We start from the raw sequence: 17500 nt of genomic DNA, 5'->3' as shown, positions 1-17500 counted from the left end.
TCCCTCCCTCCCTTCCATCCACCCTTCCTTCCCATCTTGGAGTGATGGCCTAGAGGTAACGCGTCCGCCTAGGAAGCGAGAGAATCTGAGCGCGCTGGTTCGAATCACCGCTCAGCCGCCGATATTTTCTCCCCCTCCACTAGACCTTGAGTGGTGGTCTGGACGCTAGTCATTCGGATGAGACAATAAACCGTGTGCAGCATGCACTTAGCGCACCTAAAAGAACCCACGGCAACAAAAGGGTTGTTCCTGGCAAAATTATGTAGAAAAATCCACTTCGATAGGAAAAACAAATAAAACTGCACGCAGGAAAAAATACAAAAAAAATGGGTGGCGCTGTAGTGTAGCGACGCGCTCTCCCTTGGGAGAGCAGCCCGAATTTCACACAGAGAAATCTGTTGTGATACAAAAGAAATACAAATACAAATCTTTCCCTCCCTTCCACCAACCATTCCTTCCAATTTCTCCCTCCCTTCCTCCCATCCACCCTTCCTTCCCATCTCTCCCTCCCTCCCTCCTTCGTTCCAAGCCCACTGACCTTGGCAGCCTCCACGTTGTAGAGCTGCAAGGTGTCTCCGTTCTTCTCGTTGATCAGGTCGAAGCGGGTCTTGTAGCCCACACAGATCTGGTTGTCTCCCTTCACCCCGTCCACCAGTGTCACCAGCTGAGGCACCTCCCCGCACTGCAGCTCCTGATGGGGGAACATCGATGATGATAATAATACTAATCATCATCATCATCATCATCATCACCATCATCATCATCATCATATTCTTCTTCTTGTTCTTCTTCTGTCTATAACAATGGAGTGCACTTTCGAAACAAAAATGCTTCCTCCTCCTCCTCCTCCTCCTCCTTCTTCTTCTTATCTTCTTATGATGACGATGAAGATGATGATCAACATCATCATCATGATCATTATTATTATTATTATTATTATTATTATTATTATTAATCAGATTCATCACGTCAGCAGGTGGCTGCGCCAGCTGTAAATAAACGGCAGGGAATTCCAGCTGGTGAGTTACAACCGGATGAAATGCTAGAGGGTCCACGACCAGAGCCCACAAACAACAAAACAAAACAAAAAAAAAACAAACAAACAAACAAAAAAACAACAAAAAATGCACACACGCAGACGCACTCTGAGGAAGGAGAAGGCGCGCCACCCCAGAATCATGGTTTGAGTGCGCGCGCCAGCTGTTCGTGTCCAACCCGTTTGTAAGTCGGTCGCCAACATCACAGCTCGCGTCACTCGGATGATGATGCGAGTTTCAAAATTCTAGCCCAGATAGTGGAGACAGCAAATGCCTCCTCTGCTGTTTCTTCTTCTTCTTCTGCGTTCGTGGGCTGCAACTCTCACGTTCACTCATATGTACAGGTAGTGGGCTTTTACGAGTATGACCGTTTTTACACCCACCATGTAGGCAGCCATACTTTTTTTTTGGGGGGGGGGGGGAGAGAGGAGGCGGGGGGACGTGGGTGTGTGGGGGGTGGGTTGGGGGAGGGGGTGGGAGAGGGTGTGCATGCCAGGTACCTTCTTGTTTCCATAACCCACCGAACGCTGACATGGATTACAGGATCTTTAACGTGCGCATTTGATCTTCCGATTGCGTAGACACACGAAGGGGGTTCAGGCACTTGCAGGTCTGCACATATTATGTTGAGACGGGAGATCGAAAAAAATCTCCACCCTTTACCCACCAGGTGCCGTTATCGAGATTCGAACCCGGGACCCACAGATTGAAAGTCCAACGCTTTAACCGTTCGGCTATCGCGCCCTGTATCTGCTGTTTCTGATAGTGGTCATAGTCGGACCCGACTGACGAAAGTCATGCACGTGAGCCATGCACGTGAGCATACCCTGAGGAAGGAGAAGCTGTCCACAGTGTCCAGGTCCACGGACGGGCACCAGGCGGACCAGGCTGCAGAGTGCTTCCAGGAGAACACCAGCAGCCGCTTGCCCACCGCCACCACCATCCGCAGGTGCGACCCTCCCGGTCGGCTGACGGCGTACACGTGGCAGCCTACGCGTGAGGACAAAAAAAAAAAAAAGAAAGAAAAAAAAAAGTTACAAAGTGCAAGTTCACAAGAACATATATTTTAAAAAATTATTTTCTTTTTAATAACAATCGTTCAAAAGTAAATTTATTTTGACCGCCACAGGTTTGTAAGACGTCTGACTGGAAGAAACAGACAGACAGAGAGACATATGGGTAGATAGATAGATAGATAGATAGATAGATAGATAGATAGATAGATAGATAGATAGATAGATAGTGCAAGTTAACAAGAATAGTTTGTTTATCTGTAAAAAAAAAAAAAAAAAAAAAAAAAATGATGACACACTAGCTGATAACAAAATTAATGTGAGGCAGACATTGTCATTACAAAACACAAGACAAAAGAATACTTTGTACTGACACCACAAGATTCAATAATAATACAAGATACAAAGATAATTTGGTTATTTCTGACAGGAAAAAAAAAGTTGAACGCTTGTTGATACCCCCCCCCCCCCCCCCCCCAAAAAAAAAAAAGAAAAGAAAAGAAAAAAAAGAAGCAATATGAGCATTAGCATTTTATGATACAAGAATCCTTTGTTATATCTCAACATAAATTCTTGACCTATTTGCTGTTATTAAAAAAAAAAAAAACCCAAAAAAAACAAAAACAAAAAAACACACAAAAAACAAGAAAAAGCATTGGCGTTACAATATTCAGACCCAAAAAAACTCATTTAAAAATATAAAAAAAAGAAATTGTTGACACCCTTGCAGATTTATAATAGCGACATAAAAAAGCATTGGCATTACAATATCCAAGCAATAAGATACGAGAATAGATTATCATCTCTACAAAAGAAATTGTTGACACGCTTGCTGAAAAAAACACACACCAAAATACAAACAACAAAAAACAAAACAAAAAAACAACTGACATAAAAAGCATTGGCATTAAGACTCAATATACATGATACAAAAATACTTTGTTTTCTCTACCAGATAAATTGTCGGAATGTTTGCTGATAAACAGGCGACATTTAAAAAATAAAAAAAATAAAAGCATGGGCATTACAAGAATTCAAGATACAAGAACACTTGGTTTAACCCTAAAAGAGAATCTGTTGATACGTTTGCTAATAAAATTTAAAAAAAGGCGAGAAAAAAAAGCATTACAAGATATAAGGTACACGAATACTATATTATCTCTAAAATAGACATTGTCGACACATCTGCTGGTAAAAGGGTGACAAAAAATAGCAAAGCAAACAAATAACAACAAAAACAAAAACAAAAAAACCACCATTGGCATTACAACAACAACAAACAAAAAACAAAAAAAACAAAAAACAAAAAAACACCATTAGCATTACAAGATATTGAAATACTTCGTTATCCGTGTCTGTATATGTCTTTCTCTCTTCCATTCCACATCTTCCATACCACGACATCCCAAACCCCTTCCACTTCAAAATTCGAATAACACAGGAAATATCCCCAGTCGGGTGATGCTAACAGGTGATGAATATATACAAACAAGATTAGGAAAATTTATTTATGAATGCTGCTGCAATTTACTGCATTAACTGATTGATTAATTGTGTGTTTTTCATTCATTCATTCATTTACCATTGCACTCGTGTCTTATAAACCTTAAGGTTTCATGACAATAAAAATATATTCTATTCCACCCCCACCAACCCCCCGAAACACCCCACCCACCACAACACCAAAACCTTCCATCCTCTAATCCCTTTCCCATCACATAACCTAACTTCATCCCAACTCCCCACCACCCACATACACCTCGAAGCCCATCCTCCTCACACCCACACCCCCCTCCCTTCCCACAACCTACCCCATCCCCACCCCTCCCCATCATCCCCCCTAACCCCTTCCCCAAGCTAGCCTTCCCTCATCAACTTACCCCCCCTCCCCAATACACCTGGCAGCATACCATCCTCATCCCAACCCAGGTACTCTCCCCTCCTCACCCCTCCTCCTCTACTGTTTCTTCTTCCTCTTCTCCTTCTTCCTCTTCTTCTTCTTCCTCTTCCTCCTCTTCTTCTTCTTCTTCTGCGTTCGTGGGCTGCAACTCTCTCGTATGTACACGAGTGGGCTTTTACGTGTGTGACCGTTTTTACACCCACCATGTAGGCAGCCATACTTTTTTTTTGGGGGGGGGGGGAGAGGGGATGCGGGTGTGTGTGTGGGGGACTGGGGGGTGGATGTGGGGTGTGTGTGTGGGGGGGGGGGGGGGGGTGGGGGGGAGGGGTATGCATGCCGGGTATCTTCTTGTTTCCATAACCCACCGAACGCTGACATGGATTAGATTACAGGATCTTTAACGTGCGCATTTTGATCTTCCGATTGCGTATACACACGAAGGGGGGTTTCAGGCACTAACAGCTCTGCACATAATTATTATGTTGACATGGGAGATCCTCCTCCTTCTCACTGTCTCCATCCCTGACACCCCAGCCCAACCCCATCCTCTCAACGTACGGCTCAAACACTCTCACTGTCTGTCCTCTGACCTTTGGTTCTGTCCAGTCTATGGTCACGGCAGTCCTGACGAGAACGGGTCACCATCTCAGCTGCCTCGCCTTCAAAGTCGTTGAGACGAAAGACGTACACTTTCCCTTCTTTGCCTGCAAGTAAACACGATAAATTATTATTTGTATTTTTATATTTGTATTTCTTTTTATCACAACAGATTTGTCTGTGTAAAATTCGGGCTGCTCTCCCCAGGGAGAGCGCGTCGCTACACTACAGCGCCACCCATTTGTTTTGTATTTTTTTTCCTGCGTGCAGTTTTAATTGTTTTTCCTATCGAAGTGGATTTTTCTACAATTACAATGAAATGAACTAAAATGAAATAGAATAAAATAAAATATAGATGAAATAAAATGCGACGCGATGGGATGAAATGCAATGCGACGCGATGCTTTCACTTTCTCAAGGAGGCGTCACTGCGTTCGGACAAATCCATACACGCTACACCACATCTGTTGAGCAGATGCCTGACCAGCAGCATAACCCAACGCGCTTAGTCAGGCCTTGAGTGCATGCTTACATATTTGTGTACCTATGAAAGTGGATTTCATTTTACGTAATTTCGCCAGAGGACAACACTCTCGTTGCCATGGGTTCTTTTTCAGTGCGCCAAGTGCGTGCTGCACACGGGACCTCGGTTTATCGTCTCATCCGAAAGACTAGACGCTCAGTTTGATTTTCCAGTCAAACTTAGGAGAAAGGGCGAGAGCGGGATTCGAACCCACACCCTCACGGACTCTCTGTATTGGCAGCTGAGCGTCTTAACCATTCTGCCACCCTCCTCCTATATGCAAGGAAATGAAATGAATTAAAATGAAAAATGATGAAATAAAAGAAAACAAAATAAATAGATTTATTGAGAAAAAAAAAACTACATCTAAAGGACATTGGGATGGACAGGCAGTGAGAATGACAAAGACAAGGAGAGAGAGAGAGGGAGAGAGAGAGAGAGAGAGAGAGGTAGAAAGGTAGAGAGAGAGGTAGAGAGAGAGAAGTAGAAAGGTAAAGAGAGAGAGACAGAGACAGAGAGAGACAGAGGTAGCAAGGTCGAGAGAGAGAGAGAGGGGGGGGGTGGTGGTAGAAAGGTCGAGAGTGAGGTAGAGAGAGAGAGGGGGGTAGAAAAGTAGAAAGAGAGGTAGAAAAGTAGAGAGAGAGAGAGAAAGGTAGAGAGAGATAGGGGAGAGAGGAGAGAGCGTGTGTGTGTGTGTGTGTGTGTGTGTGTGTGAGAGAGAGAGAGAGAGAGAGAGAGAGAGAGAGAGAGATACGTATAGAGAAACAACCAATACACACACTGAGACAGACAAACACACACACACACACACACACACACACACACACACACACACACACACACACACACACACAGAGGCAGACAGACAGACAGACAGTCAGTGACCTTTGTCCACTCTCATGATGAGAAGACCATGGACCTCCACTACGCTCAGCTGTTTGACCGCCACAGATTTGTCAAAGATCTGACGTGGACACTGGCCCTCTGGGAAACGTAAGATGAGGAAAGCAACAGGAATAAATGGTTTAAAAAAGACACCAGCCAACCAACCAACCAACCAACCAACCAAACTAACAAGCAGTTCAAAGTAAATACATTTTGACTGCCACAGATTTGTCACAAAGATCGAATTTAAAGACAGAGATGGAAATATAGATAAAATAAAATGACAAAACAAATAAATAAATGAATAAATAAATAAATAAACACACACACACACACACACACACACACACACACACACACACACACACACACACACACACACACACAGAGGTACCTAGCTAAAAGACACATAGAAACATACTTCCCATAAGACCCATAGAATCATACATTCCCACAAGACATACGAAAATGTATCTACGAAAAAGACCTATAGAAACGTATTGTCCAGTAAATACGTATCTATCTAAAAGATCCATAGATACGTACCTATCTAAAAGACCCATAGAAAACTATCTATACCGAGGCCGATACAAACTTGTTTACCTAAATGACCTATACAAATGCATCTATTCTGAATTCCTGTACACAAGTGTCCATTTAAAAGACCAATACAAACGCATCTTCCCCAAAAGACCTATACAAACGGTTCTCCAGAAAGACCTAAAATACCAAAACAAACGCATCTACCTAAAAGACATTTGCAAACATGTCTACCTAAAAAACACTATGCAAGCCTATTTACCTAAAAGACTACCAGAAACGTATTCACCAAAAATACCTATACAAACGTATCTGCCCAAAATACCTGTACAAATGTATCCATTTACAAGACATATATAAATGTAGGATATCTACCAAAAAGACCTATGCATCATTATCTTCCCCAAAGGCTTAAATAAATGTATCTGCCTAAAAGACCTATACAAATATATATCTACCTAAAAGATCTATATAAACATATCCCAAGGACCTATATACAGGTATCTGCCTAAAATCATAATCAAACAAGCATGTCTACTAAACGATCTCTACAAACGTATCTATCTAACCTATGCAAACATATCTACTTAAAAGATATTTACTAACATATCTACATAACCTATGCAAACATATTTACCTAAAATAGCTGCACAAAAGTGTCCATTTAAAAGACCTATACAAACATATCTACCTGAAAGGTTTATACAAACATATCTACCTGAAATACCTATACAAACTTACCTACCTAAAAGATCTATACAAGCATATCTATCTGAAATGTCAATACAAACATATCTACCTAAAATACCTATACAAACGTATCTACCTAAAGATCTATACAAACATATCGACCTGAAAGGTCTATACAAACACGTCTACCTAGATATATAAAAATGTATCTACCTAAAAGGTCTATACAAACATATCTATTTGAAAGACCTACAGAAACGTTTCTCAAAAAAGACATACACAAACATGTCTACCTAAAATACCAAAACAAACGTCTCCACCTAAAAGACACATACAAACGTACCTGGCGACAGGAACTATATAAACGTATCTGCCTAAAAAAATCATCTGAAAACAAATATATCTATCTGAAAGATCTATACAAACATATCTACCTGAAAGACCTACACAAACGTACCTACCTGAAAGATCTAAACAAAACACTCACCTTCCAAAACCATGACCCCAGCTTCCGTGGACACGATGAGTTTGTCACCTGATCAACAGAGAACAGTGAGAAAATAGTCAAGCCATGCAGTTGTTTTTTTTTTGTTCCTTCTTTCGATATTTCGGACTGAAACCATCGTTTATCGTCTCATTCGAATACACACACACACACACACACACACACACACACACACACACACACACACACACACACACACACACACACACACACACACACACATATATATATATATATATATATATATATATATATATATATATATATATATATATATATATGAGGAGGTGCAAAATAATGATGTCATTCATAATGTGCTTATGACAGCAAACCGCGTGTCTTTTGTCTTATAAACTATATTTATGTGTATATTTTCCCTTGTTCACAAGTTCACACTTCTTTTATTTTATCTTAAAAAAATTATAAAAAAAAAAAATCTGGTAAAGAGCGAGTAAATGTGTGCAAAGGGCAGCTCACCCCACGAGTCTCCGCATATGATGTGGTATGGGAAATCACTGTGACAACGTTGTGGCTCCCAAGGCTGAAAGACACACACACACACACACACACACACACACACACACACACACACACACACACACACACATTATAATACAATATTTTACTCCGAAAAACTCGCACCCAGACCTCTCCACTATGTCCTGGGTCGGGTGAAGGAGTAAAAAAAACCAAACAAAACAAAAACAAAACAAAGAGAAAACAACATCAGAACACTGAGTATGGCTGCCTACCTGGTGGGGGTGGGGGTGGGGGGTGGGTGTGAGGATGGGTGGGGGAGTAAATAAACCAAACGGTCATACACGTAAAAATGTTACATGTATGTGCGAGTCTCAGTGTGTGTGTGTGTGTGTGTGTGTGTGTGTGTGTGTGTGTGTGTGTGTGTGTGTGTGTGTGTGTGTGTGTGTGTGTGTGTGTGTGTGTGTGTGCGAGCACCGCGTGACTGAATCCTGACTGAATAACACAGGAAACGAATGACGAGCGCCCAGTGACAACTGTCTGTCGACCCTACCCAAGTAGGCAGCCTCAGAGTTTGGTCTCTGACGAAAGATAGACGCCATATAAGTATCCACATCATCATCTTCAATACATAGCCTATCGCTCAGCTTATAATGATTATAACAAACTGACAAAAGCTTACAGCAAAGTGAGAGCTGTATGATCAATGGTTTCTCCGTTGCAATGAGAAGTCCTTTACATCTTAGTATTTTGTGAAGGACTATGACTCTCAAACTAGAAGGCAAGACTGCACTGGCTCTTAGTGATGCAGTCTTGGGGTGGTGGGGGTGGGGGTGGGGGTCGGGGGGCGGGGAGGATAGGGGTGGGAGGGGGAGGGGGGGGATAGCTGGCTTTTGAAGAAACATGGCCAACGCCGACGAGGGCTTTACCTCTTGGCCGAGAGAGTGGGGATGTGTAACTTGGGCAAGACACTCTCCCCACTATGATCGAATTCTGGACACAGTTAGTTGGGACAGCAGTTGCCTCTTCTGCTGTTCTCATGGTCGTAGTCGGACACAGCTTGACTATCACACGTCTCTGATATAAGGTGACCGTTGTACCAAGCACCCCCCACCACCCCCCCGCCCCGTTCCTCCCCCCCCCCCTCCCACACACACACACACACATACCCTGACAAAACAAGAAGCTCCCTACCTCTCTCTTCAGCAGCCCCGTGGTGATCAGACTGGTAGGGGCGTCCCCTTTCAGAATGGTCTTCAGCTTCAGAGTCTGAACACCAATCGGTCGACGTACAAATCAATCAATCAATCAATCAATCAACCAATCAATCAAAACTATCCTCATGTAGGAAATCAACGAATCAATGCAAACAAATCTTATTAATGAATCAATGAATCAACCAGTCAAAACTACCTTTGTGTATCAATAATTCAGTCAATGCGAACAATTATTGATCAATACATTGATTCAATCAATCAATCAACCAACCAACCAACCAACCAGCCAATCAATCAAAACTATCCTCATGTAGAAATCAATAAGTCATTGCGAACAAATAAATCAATCAATACGAACAATTCAATCAATCAATAAATCAATCGATCAACCAACCAACCAACCAGCCAGTCATAACTGTGCTGATGTATAAATCAGTCAATGCGAACAAATCAACCGATCAATACGAACAATTCAATAACAAATCAACCGATCAATACGAACAATTCAATCAATCAACAAAAATCCTTATGCAGAAAATCAACCAATCAATATGAAAAAAACCCATCCATCCAACCGTCAACCAACCAACCAATCAATCAATCAATCAACCGGGTCGTGAACAAATCACCCAGAAACTCGATCAGTTTTAATCAATAATCAATTATCAGTCATCACCCAACCAACCAATCCGATACTTATCCTTTCAATCCCGTTCATATGTCCGAGGATAGGGGCTGTATAAGCATCCATTATCATCACCATCAACACAAGACAACACAACAAAATCTCCAAGTCACCAGTATCGGCAGTCACCAGTATTTTCTCCCCCTCCACTAGACCTTGATTGAGTGGAAGGTCTGGACGCTAGTCATTCGGATGAGACGATAAACCGAGGTCCCGTATGCAGCATGCACTTAGCGCAATGTAAAAGAACCCACGGCAACAAAAGGGTTGTCCCTGTAGAAAAACCCACTTCGAGAGGAAAACATTTAAACAAAACACACAAAAAACAACAACAGCAAAACTGCACGCAGGAAAAATAAAAAGTAAAAAAAGGGGGGTGGGGTGGGGTGTTTGTGTGTGTGTGTGGGGTGTGGGGGGGGGGGGGGGGGGGTGGCGCTCTCAGTGAAGCGACGCGCTCTTCCATGGAAGAGCAGACCGAATTTTACACAGAGAGATCTCGTGTGACAATAAAGAGTAATACAATACAATACAATACAATACAATACAATACAATACAATACAATACAATACAATACAATACAGCACAGCACCACACACAAGTTACCGCACCTGCCCCACGCGGACAAACTCTAAGCGTCGCGCTTCCTCCTTCCGGTGAGAGCCGTGCGCATCCTGTATGACGTCACTGAAAGCCCGGCGGTACAGCACGTTGTTCTGAATCACAGAGCGAGAGTCCGTCGAGGCAACAGTCGTGGCGGTGATAACAGTACACAGGTATTATTATTATTATTATTATTATTATTATTATTATTATTATTATTATTATTATTCAAAAGCAAAGAATACATACAAAATTAATGGTCAACTGCAATAGTAGACTACCTCACTCTCTCTCGCCTCTGCGCATTGAAGAGATAAGCGCAAGCGTGCACGCTCAAACACGCTGACACACGCACACACACACACATACATACACACGCGTACGCACGCACGCACGCACACACACACACACACACACACACACACACACACACACACACACACACGCACACACACACACACACACACAACACACGTTTGAAAGCGCTGTTTAAATGTACTATTCCAATCTATTCAATTCTACTGTTATCCGTCGCAAAGTGCCGCATTGCATCGCACAACACTGTATACTATTCTATTTTATTCTATCACATCGTATCACCTAATTATATTATATAATATTATACTATATTATATCATGTTATATTATAATATATTATAACATATCTTTTATACCATATCCCACCACATAACGTTATACTACAACAATAACAACAAAAACAACAACAGCAACAACAACAATAACAATAACAATAATAATAATAATGATAGTCATTCGGATGAGACGATAAACCTAGGTCCCGTGTGTGCAGCATGCACTTAGCGCACGTAAAAGAACCCACGGCAACATAACGGTTGTCCCTGGCAAAATTCTGTTGAAAAAAAAAAAATCTACTGGGGGGACAGCAGCCCGCGAAGTTCACACGAAGGAATCTTATAAAATAAAATAAAATAACATTAGATTTTTTTTAAAGAGAAATACAATACAAAATACAATTACAATATATTATATTTCGTCATAATCCTCTCCTCCCCTCTCCTCCCCTCCCCTCCCCTCCCCTCCCCTCTCCTCTCCTCTCCTCTCCTCCCCTCCCCTCCCCTCTCCTCTCCTCTCCTCCCCTCCCCTCCCCTCTCCTCCCCTCTCCTCTCCTCTCCTCCCCTCCCCTCCCCTCTCCTCCCCTCTCCTCCCCTCCCCTCCCTTCCCCTCTCCTCCCCTCTCCTCTCCTCCCTTCCCCTCTCCTCTCCTCCCCTCTCCTCTCCTCCCCTCCCCTCTCCTCTCCTCTCCTCTCCTCCCCTCTCCTCTCCTCTCCTCCCCTCCCCTCTCCTCTCCTCTCCTCTCCTCCCCTCTCCTCTCCTCCCCTCCCCTCCCCTCTCCTCTCCTCCCCTCCCCTCCCCTCTCCTCCCCTCCCCTCCCCTCCCCTCCCCTCTCCTCCCCTCCCCTCTCCTCTCCTCCCCTCCCCTCCCCTCTCCTCTCCTATCCCATCCCACGCTGACCTTGTTGGCGTCCCCCATGTAGTCCTGGTAGAGGTTCCTCAGCAGCATCTCTAGCGTGCGCTCCCTCTTCTGGGCGAACAGCGGGTTGTTCACTGCTGCCTTCTCTCCGTTGATCACTGCCCGTACACACAGCGATTCAAACCCAGTCACACGTCCATTCCAATGATGAGAATGCGAAACACCAACCATAGTTGTGGCAGTAGTCACAGTCCTCGTAGTCAGTATCAGTATCAGTTTCAGTATCAGTATCAGTCTCAGTAGCTCAAGGAGGCGTCACTGCGTTCGGTCAAATCCATAATACGCTACACCACATCTGCCAAGCGGATGCCTGACCAGCAGCGTAACCCAACGCGCTTAGTCAGGCCTTGAGAAAAAAAAGAAAAGAAAAAAGAAAAAGAAAAATAAATAACAATAAAATTAATAAAATAAAATAGTCATCGTCATCGTAGTAGTAGTAGTAATAGTAATCGTCGTCGTCGTCGCCGCCGTAGAAGTAGTCGTAGTCGTCAAAGTAGTAGTAGTAGTAGTAGTAGTAGTAGTTCGGTTGCTGGTGTTGCTACTACTACTAGTACCAGCAGTAACGATAAGACCAATAAGGACCACAATAACAGTCACAACAAAAATAATGATGACAACGAAGAAGAAGAAGAAGAAGAAGAAGAAGAAGAAGAAGAAGAAGAAGAAGAAGAAGAAGAAGAAGAACAACAACAACAACAACAACAACAACAACAACAACAACAACAACAACAACAACAACAACAACAACAACAACAACAACAACAACAACAACAAAATGAAGAAGAAGAAGAAGACCACCACCACCACCACCAATAACAACAGCAGCAGCAGCAGCAGCAAAGAAGCAAGGAAGAAAAAAACAACCAAAAAAGAAACACACACACACACACACACACACACACACACACACACACACACACACACACACACACAAAACAAAAACAACAACAAAAAACCCGTGAAATAAACTCCACTGACTTTTGACGAGCACGAAGTCCCTGAACTCCTCCATGTCCACAAACACAGGGGGCACAGGCAGGGGAGGCCCGAACAGTGGAACACTCTCCTCTGAAAACACCGTCAGTCTGGAACCAAAACACACGTTCAACACTATCCAGACCACTGTCAGTCTGGAACCAAAACACACGTCCAAACACTATCCAAAACATATTGATAAAGTCAATCGAACATCGACCCAGTCATATCCAGAACATATCGAACACAGAACAAATACATATCCAATACACATCGATAAATACAGGCACATCCGAAACACTGTCAGTATGGAACCAAAAGACACGCGCGATACTATCTAAAATACTGTTAGTCTGCAACAGGTGCAACACTATCCAAAATTATATCCATAAAATTAATCAAACGCCGATTCAAGAATATCCAGAACATTACTGAAAAAGAACAAGTACATGTCAAATACATATCGCAATGTATTGTATTGTGTTGTATTGTATTGTATTACTCTTTTTGTCACAACAGACTTCTCTGTGTGAAAGTCGGGCTGCTCTCCCCAGGGAGAGTGCGGCACTACACTGAGAGCGCAACCCCCCCCCCCCCCCCACTCCCGCCCCACCCCCGCCTTTTTTCTTTCTTTTTTTTTCCTGCCTGCAGGTTTTTTTTGTTGTTGTTGTTTTGTTGGGTTTTTTCCCTATCGAAGTGGCTTTTTGTACAGAATTTTGCCAGGGACAACCCTTTTGTTGCCGTGGGTTCTTTCACGTGCGCTAAGTGCATGCTGCACACGGGACCTCGGTATATCGTTTCATCCGAAAGACTAGCGTCCAGACCACTACTCAAGGTCTAGTGGAGGGGGAGAAAATACTGGCGACAGTGCCGAGATTCGAACCTAGCGCGCTCAGATTCTCTCGCTTCCTAGGCGGACGCGTTACTAGGTCACTACTCCACTTGATATCGATAAATCTTGGCGCACCCTCTTCTTAAAACACTGTCAGTCTGGAACCAAGTACACGTCCAACACTACCCAAAACATGTCGACAAAATGGATCAAAAACCGATCCAATAATATCCGAAACATAATCGATAAATCAAACTCATCAGACAGGTTCATTTCCATCACAAATCCATAAACCATAGCTCACTCTCCATAGGAAATGTTGCCATTCTGGAACCAAGCACACGTCCAATACAGATCGATGAATCAGCAGTTAAACCACCACCACCGCCACCACCACCACCGGCACCACCACCACCGCAACAACAACAACAACAAAAACAATACTGATAATAATGATGATTGATAATAATAATAATAATAATAATAATAATAATAATAATAAATGATGATGATGAAGATCACGATGCTGATAATCATCATATGCAACGACAAATCAAACAGCTTATACACCAGTCATTCACACACAGCCATAGCTCTAATTCGGAGTAAAGAAAGACAAAATATGAAAAAAGAAGTCACGATATATGATATCAAATTTAGCGATATCGAACTAAAACAAAATAAACTAAAACAAACATGCAAAAATACAGACCTGTAGCTATTGGTGTTCGCGTTGAAAACCACCACCACAAATATATCTGTGTCTCAGTCAAGGAGGTAAACAACAGACCAGGTGAATGAATCAATCAATCAGTTAATCAGCCAACAACAGACGAATTACTAAAACAATAAAGTGATTTTTTTTTTCAAAAACAAAATAAAACAAGAAGAATAGACAGACCAATCGATCTATACTTAGATAGGTCAACAGATTGATAGAAACATAGGGACAGGTAGATTGATAAATGGATATATATATATATATATATATATATATATATATATATATATATATATATATATATATATATATATCAATTAGCAGGGAGTGAAGAGAAGAAAGAACAACTGAACCAATAAAGAAATATAGAAATAAAACTGGATCACAAACAAAGCCAAGCAAATAACAAACAAATAATTCTATACAACTAAATGATAAACAGACAAGCAAACATAGACAAGCAGACATAGATAGACAGACAGACAGACAGATAGATAGATAGATAGAGATATAGAGAGACAGAGAGATAAATAGATAGATAGATAGAAAAACAAACAACAAACAAATAAACAGATAATCAAATAAACAAACAAACATATAAATCCATACAACTAAATGATGAACAGACAAGCAAACACAGACAGACAGACAGACAGACAGACAGACAGACAGATAGATAGATAGATAGATAGATAGATAGATAGACAGATAGACAGACAGACAGATAGATAGATAGATAGATAGATAGGAAAACAAACAACAAACAAATAAATAGATCATTAAGTTAACAAACAAAGAAATAGATAAATAAATAGATGAACAAATAATATATCAACAAACAAAAACAACAAATAGATGAAGAAAGAAAGAAAGAAAGAAATAATGAGTGAATGAATGAACGAATAAATGCATGAACTAATAGATAAATGAATAAATAAATAAATAAATAAATAAATGAGTAGATATACAAACAAACGATCCAGGATACGCGTGAACCGTGTCTTCATCATGCTGGGTTTGAAGGAGGGTCCCCGCTCAGGATCGCCATCATAGAAGACCACGTTGACAATGTCGTTGCCTATATGGCGCTTCCTCTCCACCTGAGGGAGGGAAATTGATGAATGAATGAATGGATGAATTCGTGGCTGAATGGATGGATCGATGCATGGATGGATGGATGGATGGATGGGTGGGTGGGTGGGTGGTATGAAGAAGGGAGGGAGAGAAAAGAATAGGAAGGAAGGAAGGCAGGATGGAAGGAAGGATGGATGGATGGATGGAAGGGTGGGTGGGTGGGTGGTATGAAGAAGGGAGGGAGAGAAAAGAATAGGAGGAAGGATGAATGGATGGATGGATGGATGGAAAGAGAGAGAGAGAGAGAGAGAGAGAGAGAGAGAGAGAGAGAGAGAGAGAGAGAGAGAGAGAGAGAAGACCAACGGACGAATAACGACTGGCTGATAGAATGAATGAATGAACAAAAGAAAGGAGGGAAGAAACCAGGGAAAGGGGAAGAATGAGAGTGAAAAAAGAGAGAATGAATGAATGAATGAATGAATGAATAGGAATAAAATGAAGAACGCAAACGAACGGATAGCGACCGACCGCATGACTGAATGAAAATGAAGGAAGGAAAGAAGGAAGGAAGGGAGGGAGGAAAGGAAAGAATAAGGGAAGGAAAAGGAAGAATAGATGGAATAAAAGAGAGAATGAATGAATGAATGAATAGGAAAAAAAAAAGAACTCCAAAGGACGGATAACGACTGACCGAATGAATGAATGAACAGATGAAGTAAGCAACGAAGGATGGAAGAAAGAAGGAAGGAAAAAGAAGAATGGAGGGAATAACAGAGAATGAACGGACGAATAAAATAAAGATTTTTTTTTAAAGTACATCAACGGACGAATAACTATTGACTGGCTGAACAAATGAACAAAAGAAAGAAAGAAAGAAAGAAAGAAGGAAAGAAAGAAAGAAGGAAGGTAAGAGAAAAAGGCAGCAATCAACAACCATCTACCTGAAGATCTAGTCATCAGCCCCATCCACATGTAATATGCGGCTTCTGTTCAAACGTGTGTGTGTGTGTGTGTGTGTGTGTGTGTGTGTGTGTGTGTGTGTGTGTGTGTGTGTGTGTGTGTGTGTGTGAGTGTGTGTGTGTGTGTGTGTGTGTGTGTGTGTGTGTGTGTGTGTGTGTGTGTGTGTGTGTGCAGTACGTGTATGTGTGAGTATGCACAAGTTTTTTAGATTGATATGCACTTGTATGTATCCTAATTTCTATTGTATCTGTGTTTGTGTATGATTTTCGATTTATGTTCGTACCTTGTTATGTACTATCCCCCCCCCCACCCCCCCACCCCCACCCCACCCCTCCGGCCTCCCCAATATTCCTTGTGACCCTGGTACACTAGGTAATAAAGACACATTCTATTCTATTCTATACTACAACGATAACATCAAAATGAAAAAAAAAATCTATCTATCTATCTTCCTATCCATCTACATATATGTATATATTTTTTTTTCTCAAGGCCTGACTAAGCGCGTTGGGTTACGCTGCTGGTCAGGCATCTGCTTGGCAAGATGTGGTGTAGCGTATTATGGAATTGACCGAACGCAGTGACGCCTCCTTTGAGCTACTGATACTGAAACTGATACTGAGGGAGGGAAGTGAGGGAGGGGGAAGGGGGAGAAAAATGAAGTGGAAGAAGAGAAGGTGAGGGGGGGTGGGGGGTGGGGGGTTGAGGGGGGGTGGGGTGGTATGTGAAGGTCCTCCCACCCCCCACACCCCCCCTC

The 17500-nt window shown here is 42.2% G+C and overlaps 1 protein-coding gene across 1 annotated transcript in view; it reads right to left on the bottom strand.

The window, feature by feature from the left end:
• Nucleotides 1–17500, bottom strand: part of LOC143275747 (GTPase-activating Rap/Ran-GAP domain-like protein 3) — a 156597-nt gene that overhangs the window by 9375 nt on the left and 129722 nt on the right. The window contains exons 11-22 of the mRNA XM_076580024.1: nucleotides 15698–15809; nucleotides 14701–14746; nucleotides 13160–13266; nucleotides 12164–12279; nucleotides 10679–10783; nucleotides 9362–9436; nucleotides 8168–8231; nucleotides 7673–7720; nucleotides 5956–6054; nucleotides 4541–4654; nucleotides 1864–2027; nucleotides 539–691 (exon numbers count right to left, since the gene is read on the bottom strand). Of these exons, the coding sequence (XP_076436139.1) occupies nucleotides 539–691; nucleotides 1864–2027; nucleotides 4541–4654; nucleotides 5956–6054; nucleotides 7673–7720; nucleotides 8168–8231; nucleotides 9362–9436; nucleotides 10679–10783; nucleotides 12164–12279; nucleotides 13160–13266; nucleotides 14701–14746; nucleotides 15698–15809 (1203 nt within the window). The remainder of the gene's footprint in view (nucleotides 1–538; nucleotides 692–1863; nucleotides 2028–4540; nucleotides 4655–5955; nucleotides 6055–7672; nucleotides 7721–8167; nucleotides 8232–9361; nucleotides 9437–10678; nucleotides 10784–12163; nucleotides 12280–13159; nucleotides 13267–14700; nucleotides 14747–15697; nucleotides 15810–17500) is intronic.

This window comes from Babylonia areolata, chromosome 31 (assembly GCF_041734735.1).
Source record: "Babylonia areolata isolate BAREFJ2019XMU chromosome 31, ASM4173473v1, whole genome shotgun sequence".
NCBI lineage: Eukaryota > Metazoa > Mollusca > Gastropoda > Neogastropoda > Buccinidae > Babylonia > Babylonia areolata.
Note: the sequence above shows the minus strand (reverse complement) of the source record. Positions and strands in the feature narration are given on the sequence as shown.